The sequence below is a fragment of the Rhinolophus sinicus genome, chromosome 14, assembly GCF_057876585.1.
Source record: "Rhinolophus sinicus isolate RSI-liver-muscle chromosome 14, RSI-T2T, whole genome shotgun sequence".
Lineage (NCBI taxonomy): Eukaryota > Metazoa > Chordata > Mammalia > Chiroptera > Rhinolophidae > Rhinolophus > Rhinolophus sinicus.
Window position 1 is genome coordinate 71,839,737 of NC_142514.1, and position 15,393 is coordinate 71,855,129.

The 15,393-nt window shown below is 41.2% G+C and overlaps 1 protein-coding gene across 6 annotated transcripts in view; it reads left to right on the top strand.

Annotated features, from left to right (window-relative positions):
- Positions 1–5,016: 5,016 nt before the first annotated feature.
- The window catches only part of DCDC2 (doublecortin domain containing 2), a 159,290-nt gene continuing 148,913 nt past the window's right edge, over positions 5,017–15,393 (top strand). The window contains exons 1-3 of one of the 6 annotated variants that reach the window (XM_074335170.2): positions 5,017–5,160; positions 5,791–6,159; positions 9,857–9,911. In XM_074335170.2, the coding sequence (XP_074191271.2) occupies positions 5,867–6,159; positions 9,857–9,911 (348 nt within the window). In that variant the 5' untranslated portion in view covers positions 5,017–5,160; positions 5,791–5,866. The other 5 variants (XM_074335171.2, XM_074335167.2, XM_019752474.3 and 2 more) reach the window with 5 other exon arrangements.

The window sequence follows — 15,393 nt, forward strand, 5'->3', positions numbered from 1 at the left end:
TTTAAAATAGTTACTAACTTGTCTTTTTCACCCTTACTAGATTCTATTAATTTTTTTGCATATACCTTTCTTCCTTGCTCTCATGGCTTAAAGCCCTATATTTTCCCAGACCGTGTCAGGCTGGGGGAGGGGGAAATTGGTCAGAATGGATAAGGCACAGCTTGGCAAGCTCTTGCTTCCTATGAGAAGTACACCTGAAGTTTCCCCCCCAAGTTATTTCTAGGAGTGAACCCTTAAGTCTGCACAGCTCTGCATACCCCTCACTCCTGCTCTAGCTCCTTTCAGTGCTATTTCCCTCTGAGGCCTCCACCGCTGTGAAGCCAGGTGCCGGTACCTGTGTACCTTTATCTTTGTGAGGTGACTCAGTGTCTGGCCAGACACCACTGCCATGGATGCCATGTTAGGGTCCTCAGGGTCTACGGAGGCACTGCCAAGACAGCTCTGCTCCCTGCCCCAGAATGCCTCTCCCCCCCTCCTATGTATTTTATACACGGTATAAAAGAAGAGCTATGTGTGCTCAATGCTTTTTAGAGAACTTACAGTGAGAAATTTTTGTCACGCTTTCCTTACAGGCATGTCCACTTCCCCCTAATGAGTACAAGGGGATTGGGAGCTGACAAATGAGAGCCAATCAAGTTTGCCCTTCTCGCACCATCTAGGCTTTCTTACTGGGATCAAGTTTACTTCTCTTACTGCCTTTAATATTAGGTTGGTGCAAAAGTAATTGTGGTTTTTGCAATTATTTTTAATCTTTTAAATTGCAATTACTTTTGCACCAACCTAGTATTTCAGGATGATTCTCCCCCCCCAACCAGGAGATGCTTTAATTTCTCACAAAAACATATTCCTGGTGGGTCCACCTAACAGTCTGGCAGACATGCTCAGATACAGGTAAATCCCTGTAGTGGACATAGACCTGAGACTCAGGTTAGCACATCCTTCCCTCCCCTCCTCCCTCCCTTCCTTCTACTCCCCTTTTTTCTGTCTTCTTTATACACATACATACATAGTAATCCTTTACTCATTGACCACCAACTGTGTGCCAGGCAATGCTCTAAGCACTTCAGATAGAGCAGTGACAAAATACACAATGTCCCACTCTCCTATGAACAGGGGATAGAATTAGGGTGTTAAGAGAGAGTGACTAGGGGACACTTTACATGTGGACAGATAGTAACCAGGGGACATATCACAGGGGGTATTAGAATGCCTTTCTGATGAGGTAAACATTTGGCTAAGATCTGAGTGACAAGAAAGACCCAACTATGTGAAAATCTGGCATCTAAGCATTCCATGCAGAGAGAATAGCAGTATTTCTGTTTTTATTTACCTTGTATGTTTAATCTGCCCCTAGAGCTTCGCTGACCCCCAAAAGATGTAAGAAATGGGATTTTACACTGAACTCACCCCTGGCTGGCTCATTCCACTCACCCAGGGATGACATGGGAGCCTGTCTGGAGTGAGACCCTGTAGGAGCCACCCATCTCACAGGGCCCTCGGTAGGGATCCTCTGCAGATCCCTCTTGGGCACAACCACACTCCCCAATCTATGCACACTCTAATGGGGCCTCTGGGCATATGATTTTCAGGGTTTCTAACCTCACTCCTTCAGGGAAACCCCAGGCCAGGTGTAGAATCAGTGAGGAAAAGGCAGTGGAAAACCCACATTCCCATTATTCTCAGGGCATTCCAGATTCCACATAATTAAGCTCTAGAAGATGAAGAGTAGAGACTTCTCCAATCACTGTGGAGCATTTCTGATAGAGCAGGGGCATGAGTCCTGGATTCCCCAAGATGGCCATGCACCCCCATGAGGATTGGGGTCTCCCTTTTAACTCCTCAGAAGAGACACTGGTCACCACAGGGTGGGGCTCCTCTCAGGCAGCCTCACTGACTTTTCCTGGCTTTCAGGAATGGATATGGGTATTCTAGTATATTAACCTCTTACTGGATAAATTTCAGTATCTTAGTATCTTAAATCTTTGCTGGTCTGGGTTTTTTTTTTTTTTTTCCTCTTGTTTCTTCAGGCTCTGTGAGTTCATGTTCCTTGGAACATCATCTGTGGGAATTATTTTTAGATTGAGTACAAGTCGTGTTCCTTCAGATAGGATTTGTACTGACTTTCTCAGACACGTGAGAGCATTTTCAACCCAGAATCATGTCTGCACCACCCTTCACTCTCAGATCCATTCATTTAACAAATATTTATTAAACACCTACTTTTACCATGATACTAAGTGCTGGAAGATCCAGGCAAGATAATATTTCCTTCTGCAATGCAGAGAAAATAGAAGCTCTCTGAATTCTCTCACCTTTCCTCTCTGCCTCTAACCTTGTCATTTTAATGTTGGACTTGCAGATCATGCCCTACTGAAGTGCCAATTTTTTCGCTGTCAAATCTCTTAACATAAAGTGGTATATATTATTCAAAGGAAGAAAATGGCAACTTAGAGAAATGTGATAATTGTTTCATGTAGAATTTAAAGATAAATAGGTATAGGTTTCTTTGGGGGTTTGCTTTACGACAGAGAGCAATGTGAAAAATAAAAGAAGGTTCAGTGTTTATTGTTTCAGGAGACTGACTACTCATCTCACACTCTAAAAGGCAAAAAATCAACTAAAGTAGGAAACTTACTTTATATTATTCTTAACTCCTTAGTCACATAGCAAACTATGGAACAGCATTTTTACCAAGCTCTAAACCAAGGTAGGGACAGAGGGCATAATGAGAAGAGGAAAGCTTAAGACATATTAAGTAGGTAGCATCTATATCATGTGTACAGGAGGTGAGGATGTTCCCTCGTACAGCCACCTTTAAGTACTTTAGATATAGCCAACCGGGGTAGGCAGCCCAGTTCATGGATATGAAGAACTCTAGCCACTACCAGAAACAATTGTGTTAACCTGACAAGAGGCATAGAGGGCGTATCAGAAGTTGTCATCATTATCTAAGTGTGTATCCAGGAAACAGAGTCACAAGAAACAGAAGTTCTCACTCTTTCTGAGTTGAGATAGGGACATCGATTGTAAAGGTGATGACACCCTTTAAGGGAAAATTAGCAGAACATGTCCCAGATTTCTTGAATATCTCAATCGCCTTGAAAGATTATGGAAACTCAACGCTGGGTAAGAAAGCCTGCTTTCCTGTGTAGGTGTTCTCTGCATCCAGCTGTACGTTTTCTTTCTAAAGCTAAAGCTAAGTTTCAGAATCTCTTTAGTGGTCAAGTATTTTATTTGCTAATCTGAAAACATGCTTTATTCTCAAGGAGTGGTTTCTAATTTTTGGAAGTTTTTTCTTAATTTTTTAACTTAACGTATTTTGCATTCACTCATTAAATAATTGTTCAATATTTACGTGTCAGCCTCTTTACCAGGGATACACTGATGAATAAAATGGACACAGTCCTTTCTCTTAGGGAATTTATACATATACATATATAATTCTACAAGATTAAACATGCAAGTATACAAAAACATAATTAAACATATAATTATACAATGATGTATAATTATAATTAATAAGAACTATGGAGAAAAAATATATTAGGTTGGTGCAAAAGTAATTACGGTTTTTGCACTTATTTTCATCCTTTTAAACAGCAATTACTTTTGCACCAACCTAATAGGTGTAGGGCTCTTCTGATGTGGGGAGGGTGGGTAAGAAAGCTTTCCTGGGGAAATGACATTTAAGTTGGGGCTTGAAGTATTAGTTTGCAGAAGTCAAATAAATGGCAAAGGGGGAAAAGGGGCCATAAAATATGTCCAAAGGAATATTCTACGAAGTGATAGGATAAAAAATCTTGAAAAAGAAAAATCATAGGGAAAGTCATATGAGGGAGATGGGAATTAAAACAGTAAGGGCTTTGTAATCAGTATTGATGATGTTGGATTTCATTTTAGGAAAAAATGGGAAGCATTTGAAGAGTTTTAAGCTGGAAAGTGACACAAATAGATTTGTGTTTTTCACCAGTCTTCAGGCTGGTTGTTCTGTGGAGAATGAATTAGTAAGTAGGAAAACAAAATTGGAGACAGGGTGACCTTTTAGGAGATGATGGTGGCCCTGAATTCAGAAAGTGGAAATAGATTTGGAGATAAACAAATAGATTCAAGAGATATATTTGAGAGGTAGAATGAATTGAATTTGGTGATTGAATGAAGGTATTGATATGTTAAACACTTTAATAATGTCTTTGCCCAGACTGCAATGTCCCACACACTGTCTTTCAGTTTGGTATTACGTGGTGGTTAAGGTGGTTCTGGAATCACAGAGGACTTTTTCTGTTTGAATTTTTGCTGTGATCTGAGGTGGGTTTTTTTGGTTTCTCTGTATCTCAGTTTCCTCATCTGAGAAAAGAATAATATCTACCTCTGAAAGTTATCGTGAACATTAAATTAGATAATCTATGTAAAGTGCCTAACACAATGCGTAGCACATGGTAAGTGATCAATTAATGGTAATTATTACAATTATTATTTTATTCATATGTGATGAATTAGGGACACCCAGTAATCAAATTTGCACATGACACATGTAGCAAGGTCTTAGGAGGCATAAATAGAACACTGGCCGAGATGAACAGGAAGATTTCAACTTTCAAGTCAATTTTCCTGGTCCCACAATATATATGTCCCAGAGTGAAACTGGACAAAGCAGTTCATATTCTCAAAGCTCCTCTCCCCTGTGTTACCCACACACTCATCTAATCCATACAAACAGTATGGGTGTGGGCTCTTGGGCTCAGACAGCCCATGGTAGGCACTCAAAATACTGCAAGTTACTGTCTTCACTGCTGTATCCCTGACTCCTACCTAGCACTGTGCCTGGCACACACTAGGCGTCCGTTTATAGAATGACCGCATTATAATGCCTCCACGCTTCCCTTCAGCCCCTAAACCGCTCTACTTCTTTAGGGACTCCACCCCAGGCGGCAGCAAAGCCCAGGGGCCTGGCATTCACGAACCCTGATCCCTGTACGGCTGCAGTTGCTATGGAAACGGGGGGAACTAACAGCTCGCTTCCCAGCTGGGTGATCGGAGCCCTCGGAGGCGACGGCAGCAGCAGGAGCAGCGGGAGGGACGCGCCGCGCCGCCTAAGTCACCGCCCAGATAGCTGAGCCTCCGCCCAGCACGGCGCACCTCCCTCACGAGCCCAGAGCGTCGGTAGGGACCCCTCACGACCCCGCCCGAGCTCTCCAACACGCGCCGCCCACAGTGCTCAGATGGTGCCGCTGGGAGCTTGGCCTCCCAGCGCCAGCCATGGGGTGGGGCGGGGGTCACGGACGCTCCAGTCTCCTCTGTCTCTCAGTGCACCTTAGGCGTTCATTTGTTGGCAAAGAAAAATCTGGGCAATTCCAGCCAGAATCTTAATTGCTTTAATTTGGGAGCAAGCAGGAGGTTGAGAGGTGAGGGAGCAAGGAGAGAAGGGAAAATTAAGCCTTTTGCAAAGAGTAACACAAACATGACGTGAGAAATTGAGTTTCATCATCTTTATAACGTGTGTGTGCGTATGTGTGCGCGCGTGGGTCCCCATCTCTCGCTCCTGCGCCCACGCGGCCTGCGGGTATAGCGCCCAGCGCGGCTGCTGTCCCAGGTGTGACCACCTGGACTCTGCTGGGCCGAGAGAACAGGTGCGGTGCGCACGGCGGGCGCTGATTGGCGGCGCGGACCGCGGTGAAGTGCTTGCCGGTGCTCGGTGAGCCCTGCCGCCGGTGGGGTCTCCGCTGGGCGCACGCCCGGCGCTCGGCGGTTGCTCGCTCTGATCAGTGGTTTGTCTGTTTCCCGTTCTTTCAGCCGGTGACTCAACGTGTGCGGTGACGCCGCGGGACAGCGGGTCCCCTGAGCGCGAGCCCGCAGAGTCGGCGGGAGGATGAGCGGCACCAGCGCCCGGGCGGGCCACCGAGCTCAGCCGGTGGTCAAGAGCGTGCTGGTGTATCGCAACGGGGACCCCTTCTTCGCAGGGCGCCGTGTCGTCATCCACGAGAAGAAGATGTCCACCTTCGACGTCTTTCTGAAGGAGGTCACGGGCGGCGTCCAGGCACCCTTTGGGGCCGTCAGGAACCTCTACACCCCGCGGGCCGGGCACCGCATCCGAAAACTAGACCAGATCCAGAGCGGGGGCAACTACGTGGCTGGGGGCCAAGAAGCCTTCAAAAAACTTAAGTGAGTGGGTCTGTCCTACCGTCCACCATTTCAGGGTGCATGAAGGTGTGCAGTTGACACCAGGAGAGGAATGACCCCCGCTACACCCAAACCTCAGTGGGTCGGGGAGCTGTGACTGCGCGGGTTGATTACTCTGAAAGCTCCCGCTGCATTTGGGGTTAGAGGTTGAAAGCCTGACTGGCGGAGGAATTTCCCTTGGGTAGCAATAAGAACAGACTTAAAACTTGTGTACAAGAAACAGGAATCTTTAAAAAAGTTACCAAACTGATAATTGAGCATTTTCTGTTGTTTTTTTTTCACTTTCCCCCTTTTTTTCTTTTCTTCCTCCCTTTTTCTTGGAACCAGCCTTTTTAGTTGTCAAATCATTTTGAGATATTGGCTACAATATCATCACTAGAGGACAAAACAGCTCTCTGAATCCCCCACCCCATACTGTTAACATTCTTGCAACCTTTCATTCCAAATAGAACTGACCACCCCCCACTGTGACTCTTCTTCCACCTCTTGCATGTTTATGCTATTGTCATAATGCTTGGAAAAGTTTATTGGCTTATTATATGAGTATTTGTCTACAGGTTTGTCTCGAGGCACCTGATGGCTAGACCATCAAGAAGACGGCTCATTATTGGTGCTCATCCCCAGATCCTGGCAGGGAGGTCACTCAGAGTAGGTGTTCAGTCAATTAGCAAACTGTGCTTAGGTTTGGGAAGTGAACAAAGATTCACAAGACATGACCCCTTGTTTTTCTTTAGGAGTTTACAGTCGAACAGGCGAAAAACTCCATGCAACCAGTAATTTTAATGTAGAGTACAAACTAGAAAAGCAATTAAAATTATGTGGGAGTTCAGAGTTGAGAGAGATTGTGTGTGGTGGGGGTGGGTATGGTATTACAGGTAGAATTTAGTATTTGATAGGTTTTTTTTTTTTTTATAGCTTTATGGAGATATAGTTCACGTAACACAAACTTCACCCATTTCACTGGGTTTTAGTATATTCACGGAGTTGTGCAACCATCACCACAAACTAATGTTAGAACATTTCCATCACTCCAAAAAGAAACCCTGTATCTCCTAATTTTCCCTTCTTCCCATCCTCTGGTAACATGGATTTGTCTATTCTGGACGTTTCATATAAATGGAATCATATTACTACATGGCCTTTTGTGTTTCTGGCTTCTTTCACTTAGCGTAATGTTTTCAAGGCTCATCTATGTTGTAGTATGTATCAGTACTTCATTTTTTTAATGGTTGAATAATATTTCATAGTATAGTTTTGTTTATCCATTAATCAATTGATGAATATTTGGGTTGTTTCACTGTTGGCTATTGTGAATAAAGTTAACAATCATATACAAGTTTTCATTTTTCTTGATTATATACCTACGAGTGGAATGGCTGGATCATAAGGGAACTCTATATTCCATGGTTTTTAATACAGTATTTTAATTAAAATTCAGCTTGGCATTCAAGTAGTAAAAAAAGAAAAAAATTACCATAAAATCCATGCTTGCAAATTCTGATTTTAACTGTATAGAAATATTTTCTGAATATCACTGAAGTTTTCTAATATCATTTTTCCTTTCCTAAGTTTGTTTAAATTAGTTCTAGTGGTTTGCTTTTGTTATTGCCAAACATTCTTTTTATGGGAAGTGAAGGATATATTTGGACTTAGTTTTCCCTTCCTGAAACCACTTTTAGTATGTATTGTCCAACTAGGTAGAAAAGCACTAAATGAAACTGTGTGCTCCAGAGAAACTTAGAACTTAAAACTGAGCTTCTTGGGCAAGCCACTTGACTTAGCTGCTCAGTTTCCTAATACAGAAAAGGAACAGGATTATTCCTACCTCATAGGGTTGTTGTGGTAAAAAGTAAATGCTGTGGATGTGAACATTGTTTTGTAAACATCAAAATGTTACATACATGTAAAGCATCTCTGTGTCCAGTTCCTTTTATCATATACTTTATTTTTATTAAGTAATTTTTATATAAAGCAATTTCATGGGATTGGAAATCTGCTTCAGAATCTATTAACGGCTCAAAATTGTAGACTCACTTTAGTAATTCATTCTCTCTTTTGTTTATTTGACACTACCAACTCAGAAGATAAAGACAGATACAGTTCCAAACCAAATAGAAAGTGTACTTCAAAATCACTCTTTATATGTAAGAGATTTGCATGGTTATTTTTGCGTTTAGTTCACACACACACACACACACACACACACACTGAGTTTGTTGTAACAGTGTCCATGGTTAGTTTTCCATGCTGACAGATGAACAGTGTATTTGTGTTAAAATAGTAGTATCTATGGTTATAATAATAGAAGCCAAGAAGATTTAAATGCTGAACCTATGTGAAGCTTAGCAGTTGTAAGTTTATGTAACAAATGAAGCAACTGGCAGAACAAAAGAAGCCCCAAAGATATCAAGGGTTATTCCTATCACTTAGAGCCTAAATGATGTTGGGAAGAGCAATGGTGGAAAAATATTTTTCAAATGAAAATGATCAACTTCTTGAATTTCTTTTACAGATGTTTTTCTAATATTTTTGAAGCCATAATTAAACTTTAGGTTGCTATTAAACCTTTATTTTATAGCACAGAATTCTAGAGATTGTTATTGTCCCTGTGAAGTTTTGGAAGTTGACTCTACATTAATCTCGTGGATCTGAGATTGCTTTCTTGCACGTGACAGAATTTTTTTTATGCCAGAAATCAGTCCTTGCAGATTTGCAAAAGAGCCATTCATTGCTAAACAGAGGGAGTATTTGCACTGTCTTATGTAAATACTGTTTATGTAAGGGAAATATATGATAATTTCCAGAAGTATGGATTAACTAAAGCTTTCTATCCAAAAAGCAAACAACAGTAATGAAACATAGCCAAAAGAAATTAAATATGAACTTTGGCAACTCAGCAATTATGGTAGCTGAGATAGAGAATCTTTTTAAGCTTATAAATTAAATGCTAGATTTGTATTTATTTTTATATTAAAACGTTTATTTAGCACTGTCTATGTATGAAGCACAGTGGACCCAGATCACAGTGATGGATTTATAGCATAAAGTTGATGAAGGTATCACATTTTCAGGTGGTGCTTATGCTATAGCTAAAGAATGATCATTAGTTAATATCTGTAGCAAAGTAATGGAGTAATAGGGGTTTCCAAAGGTTAACTAATCCACCCATCTGTCCCTTAGTTGAACCAATGCCTAAACCACCCCACATGGCTGAGCATGTCTGTATCACTAAAGGGCTCTCATTGGGAAAAAGATTTCCCAGCCTTTTCCCGTTAATACTCAAATGCATGCTATCAGTACTTTTTTTGACCTAAAGCCTGTCATTAATGGAACTGTTAAGCCCTTTACACACAAAACACTCTTTATATCAAAATTGATATAAGAATTAGAAATACCATATATATAGTAAGTAGACAAACATGGTGGGGAAAAAGTTTTCCAATAGAAGTATGTATTTCTAAGACTTCAATTTCACTGAAGTTTAGAGTAGACATGTGTCAGCTCTGGTTGGTGATGTTGAAAGCAGTTTCCACTACTATAATTGCTTTTAATTAGTAGCTATTGATTTTTGCATTAGGCTTAAGTATTTCCTGTGGCTTGTTTTACTTTTTAATAATTTTTAAAAAATTTATATAACTCAAATGCAATAAAAGAAATCCTTATTATTTTTTCCCCCCAGTTACTTGGACATAGGAGAAATCAAGAAAAGACCAATGGAAGTTGCTAACACAGAGGTAAAGCAAATAATATTTTGAAGGTTCAAATAAATAAAGTGGCATTTTTGTGTTTTTTACGCCGTGTTTAGAGATTTAGATGGAATTCTAATCATAACAGATGAGTTGTCTAATGCACATAAATGCGACATCTTTTACAGCAAAGATAACTCTTTCTTTGGATCATCATCAGAAATGAAGAGACTGAGTAGGTGTCCTAAATATGTAGGTTTAGATACAACATGTTCCTGTTTCCCATTCTCTAGCTATGTGTTCTCTGATTGAAATCCATAGGATTTTTCTGTCAAATGAGAAGAGATTCTGAGCATTGTTATACCAATCTTTCCCAAAACTGCATCCCCCGTCCTAACTTGCTTCTGACAGTCCTGTGTCTGAAAGAGCCAGGATCACCCTGACAGCCCCTGAGGTTTTCACTGGACCTGTAGGACTTTCCATGACGTCAGGAATACACCTCCAGTGTAACTTGCGTTAAAATCCCCGTGAGTGTAGTCCTCAAAAGCTTGCATGAAGATTGGAAATGAGTCTTGTGAAATAGATATTCAGAACTCTACATACTCCATAGCTTCTGAATCCCTAGTGGAATTTTCAGATATTCTGAAAATATAGGACATATTTCTTAGTTTGGGGATGAAAAAATAGATTAAAACAAAGTTAAGGCAATAGCTTTAAATGTCCCAGTAGGACAGGGAAAATTATTGTTAAACCCAGACTGGGACTCTGTTTACCAACTCCGACTTCCTCTCTCCCCCTTTTGACCCCATGTAAACAAATGCTTCCAAGGCTGTGTTCTGCCAGGGAAGAAATGGCTGACACAAAAAGGAATTTTTTCTAATTTATAGTGGCAGAGCCCCAGAGAGACTCAACTCTCACCATTTCCTCTCATATTGTGTTTATACCCAACAGGACCAAATAGGGTCTCTAGAAAAAAATGAAAAACATAAGAAAAAATTCTAATTGTGCAATATTTGAAGAACGTGAGGTTAATTTTATTATTCAAATGATTTGTGGAAAGATGTGCTAATCCCAGACATTATTTAAAGTAATTAATGTTCTTGTTTGTAAGTTTAGTTTTCAATGTTTGTCAAATTATTAGTGAAAGTATAAGCTTTTGAGCTTAAGGTAGACAAAGGTATATTTTTTTTTAGGTTGTGCTTATGTTAGAGCTAAAGAATGAGCACTAATTAATATCTGTAGCAAGTAGTAAAAAGAAAGGAGATTAGTGAGTTATTTCTGGATATAACTTTGTTTGAAGGATACACAACTGTTTGAAGTAGGCTACCTTGTATGAAATTGGTGACTATTTGAATTTCTGCAGTAGAATTTGAGATTTGTGACTTTCCTAAAAATATGAGCATATTTTTAATCTGGATTCCAGTAAGAGATTGTACCTGATAAAGTGTAAATAGATGTGCAATAAATTTTTTGCATATACTTTTTGTTTTTTAAAGATTATCCTTAACAATGGAAGCATTCACAAGGACTCAAGTTTATTTAATTTGCTAATTGTTCTTTTACTTTGGGGCTGTTGTTTTCTCTTTACTTTGGGGCTATGCACGAGCCACATGGACAAACTTCTGATTTATGAATGTGGATCTTATATGTGAACAACCCACCCCTTACCTCCAACTAGAAGACTGTATCTCTTCCACTTTGTTTCTTCCTGGTAATTCCCTCCCCTTCTCCTTTCCTTTTACTGCACACACACTGCTGTAGCCTTTCGTTTCTTAGTCTTTCCGCACAAAGCCTTCTAAGGGGATAGAAAGAAAGAAGCAGGAGAAACTTGGGGAGGCCAAGGAAATGGATGGGAAGAGGTGGTGAAAAACCCCTCTTGCCCATGCTCTTCAGCACCTTCCCTCACCTACCCAAGCCCACATTCCCTCTTGCTCCCCAAGCCCTCTCTCCCATTATTGTCTGCCCAGCGTTTCTGCCCAGTTGAGACAAGCAGTGTGTTCACTTCTCTTACTTTGCATTCCCAGTCTTGATGTTCAACACAGAGGTTCTCCTCTCCAAAGTCCACATGATGGACATACTCGAAGCCTGCTTTGAGTGATGGGATGCCCTACTTTCATTGCCAGAAAGGGAAAGTTTTCGGTTCCTGGCATCCCAAAAGGGAACTCTAAATGCATTTCCTCAGAGAGACATCACTTTAACTGTTGGTTCTCCAGTATTCTTACTGCTGTTTTAGGTAGAGCACAAGTTTAAAAAGCTTTTGTGGGCTGCCCTGAGAACCTAACTGTTGTGTATGTAATTCTTACTGTGGAGAAATACCTCTTTTTTTCCCTGCAACTGATTTACAATCCAACTTGTAGAATTCAGTACATTTTTAAGTTAGAGCAATATCTATGTTCAGATTTTGAGGACAGACTTGGTAGACATTGGACTTTCACAACAATTATAGATTCTATCTTTTTAATGTAAGATGGTGATTTCCTTTCAACATCTGTGTCTAGTGAGAAAAGATTACACAGCTTGTTAAATACTAGTGATGATCGATATTCTTTGGAGTAAGATGATATATCTCACTCTGAATCAGAGGCAAGGATTCACAGAATTACTTTCGAAATGGGTCTAGAACATGAGTCATAGAATTAGAGTTGTTCAATATAGGAATAGCAGAAACAGTGTTTATTCAAATAAGTTTCAGTATAAAGGGTGAGTAAAATCACTTCCTTATCAAAATTGGGAGCATCTCCTTCAAATCTGAGGTAATTTAATACCATTTCAGTGTTCAGTGCTGGGGCTGCATAATAAAAGCCACCACAGTGGTATACACTATTCAGTTGTCCTAACTGCTTAAATTATGTTAATCGTCTCCACAACATATTACTGTAGAAAGACCTTTCCAGTTGTTTGGGGTTGTGTGGAACGAGTGGCATTAGGTCCCAGCCAGCATTCTTCCCTCCCAGCGTTCCTTCCTCCCTCCAGGGCACCCTCACCCAAGTCCATACTGTGATTTGCTTATGGTAATAATTTAGACATGATGCTACCCGTGTGGTGACTGCAGGTCACAGTAACTAGAATGTGCATGTCATCTTGACCTGCGAAGTTCTTTTCTGGTTCCTGTCATTGCTTTTCTGTTCCATGAAGCTCATCTTTGAAGAGACACCGAAAAGACCACCAGTCCTGTTCCTCTCCCTCTCTGGCAGGATCATCGCACAGAGAAAGGCAGAACTCTAATGGGCCTCTTCCTCTAACCCAGAAGAAGCACATGATCATATTGGGCCAATACTCCTGGCAGCAGGAGGAAAGGGAGGGCGGGGATAAAAAGAGGGAGAAGAAAAAGGAGACAGGAATAAGAAAAAAGAAATGTGACTGGCTGCAGAGTCAGGTGCATTGTGGGCTCAGAGCAGACTTCCCTTGCCTCTCTCCACACAGGGCTTGCTTCTACCAATTTCCAAATAAAGAGATCTTCCCGATGCCCCTGCATTCTTGACTCTACTCCTCAGGCACTGTGTATCGCTATATTTTCATCTTCCTGCTTTCCCTGTATCGCTGGAAGTTTTCACTAGAGACGTTTTTCTCATCTTCTGATCTTGGTAGCTCATCCCCTTCTGTAAATCTTCCCAGTCCTGTCTTTGCCTGCTTCTCCCACTCCTCTCAGCCCTGTCAGTTTCAGATCTGAGTCTCTGCTTCCACGTTCCAAGTCCACTCACCAGCCTCTCTTTCCTCTTTTATGGAAGCAGTCTGTGGGCAGCCTCCTGACTGTCCTCATGGGAAGCCTCTGATGCATGTGGGGAACCCTCCTCTTCCTTACCAGCCCAGCCTGAGCTCTTACCTTTTTGCTTTGACTGTGATTTTTGCCTTCTTTCTTGTTTTTGTACTTTCATCTGCTTTGCTTCCATGTGATCGATGCCTGTATTATTCAGCATGGTAGGTAGAGTGCTGGGAGTAAAAATGAACAATACACGCAAAACATCTCTCCTCCAGGAATGTATAGTGTTGATGAGAAGACAGACGTATGACCATCCCTAATACCACATACTGAGTGATTCAATTGGATAGGGATTCAATTTAGTTTGTGCTGAGCTGTTTGTTTCAAGTGCTTTTGACTGTCATGTTGCAACAAAGCCATTTGTGAACTCTTAAAATGGAAGCTTCCTTTGACCTAGAGTTGTGGACCCCACCGATCAGCCCCTGCCCCATGTCTCCTTTGTGTAGTGAAGCCTTCAGGTTATGATATTCGTAAATAGTTATTTAGAGAACAAAATCTGGTTTGCTGTGTACGAAGCCTTGGTATACATTATATACAGAGGGAACACACTGCTTGATAGGGCCCTTATGATATGCCAGGAACTGCTAGGCACTGGGCAGAAAGTGAATCCTACACTCTTCTTGCTCTTTTGGAGTCTAGCGGGTGACAAGGAAACAAACCAACTGTTGTTATCAATTACAACTATTACAGGGCATGTGTGCTGGGCTAGAGGTATGTATTCTCAGAGGACTGAGGAAGTACAGATGGGATTAGGGTTATGGGTCAGCCAGTTTGAAATTGTTTTAAATATAATAGAATCTTTTATTTTTGGCCTGTTTCTTTTCGGGTAAAATTTTGAGAATGTTCCTTTCTACAACTTGATTAAGAGAAATTATTTAGTACTTACATGTATGATAGAGGCAAAGCCTGTCTCTGACAGGAAGACTTTTTAAAAACTGACTTGAATGGAAAAGAGACAAAGGCAGCCTTGTCATTCTTCAGGCTTGGACAATAGATACAGAGCAGCCAGCTGCAAAGTTGGCAGAGAAAGTGCTTATCCCACTGGCATGTAGCAGCTGTAAAAGGCCAGGAGAGCTACCTAGTAAAGTGATTAGTGCCTTCTTACTGCTGACACTCCCAGACCTGCTTTGCTGTTCCCATATTTTACTGGGGATTTTTAATTGCTAACCCACCCTTGCCTCGTAATGACCATTAGTCAATCCCTACTTCTCCTACTATCACTCAAAAATTGGAATTTGTCCAGAACTGATCTCTGCTTCCCTTAGACCAGGGGTGTCCAAACTGCGGCCCGTGGGCCAACTGCGGCCCGCGATCTATTTTTTATTGGCCCGCAGCAAATTCAAAAAATATATTTAGTTTACTTAAATAAACCAGGTGAGGCAATACGTACTTCACCTCGAGTGAGTGGCCCGGCTGTTTGTATACTTTACCACATATGGCCCTTGGTGAAAAACGTTGAAAAAAGTTTGGACACCCCTGCCTTAGACCGTTCTCAGAATCCTTCATTGAGAACCCAAATCTTTCAGAAGGTGATCCCCCCTTTCTCTTTCAAAGCATCATTCTGTACTTTCTCCCAATGCCATCTCTTGCTGCACCAACCCAGTAAATCTGATTTTGTCACATGGCAGGTTTGTTCCTGTTCTTGGTAGTCTCAGAAGAATAGACATTAACATATGCGGCAGAACTGTCTATTAGGCTGTAAGTGTCTAGGAGGTCTGCAAGTTCTGTATAGTACCTAGGATTAATAGTCTGGTAATCATTTTAATTCTC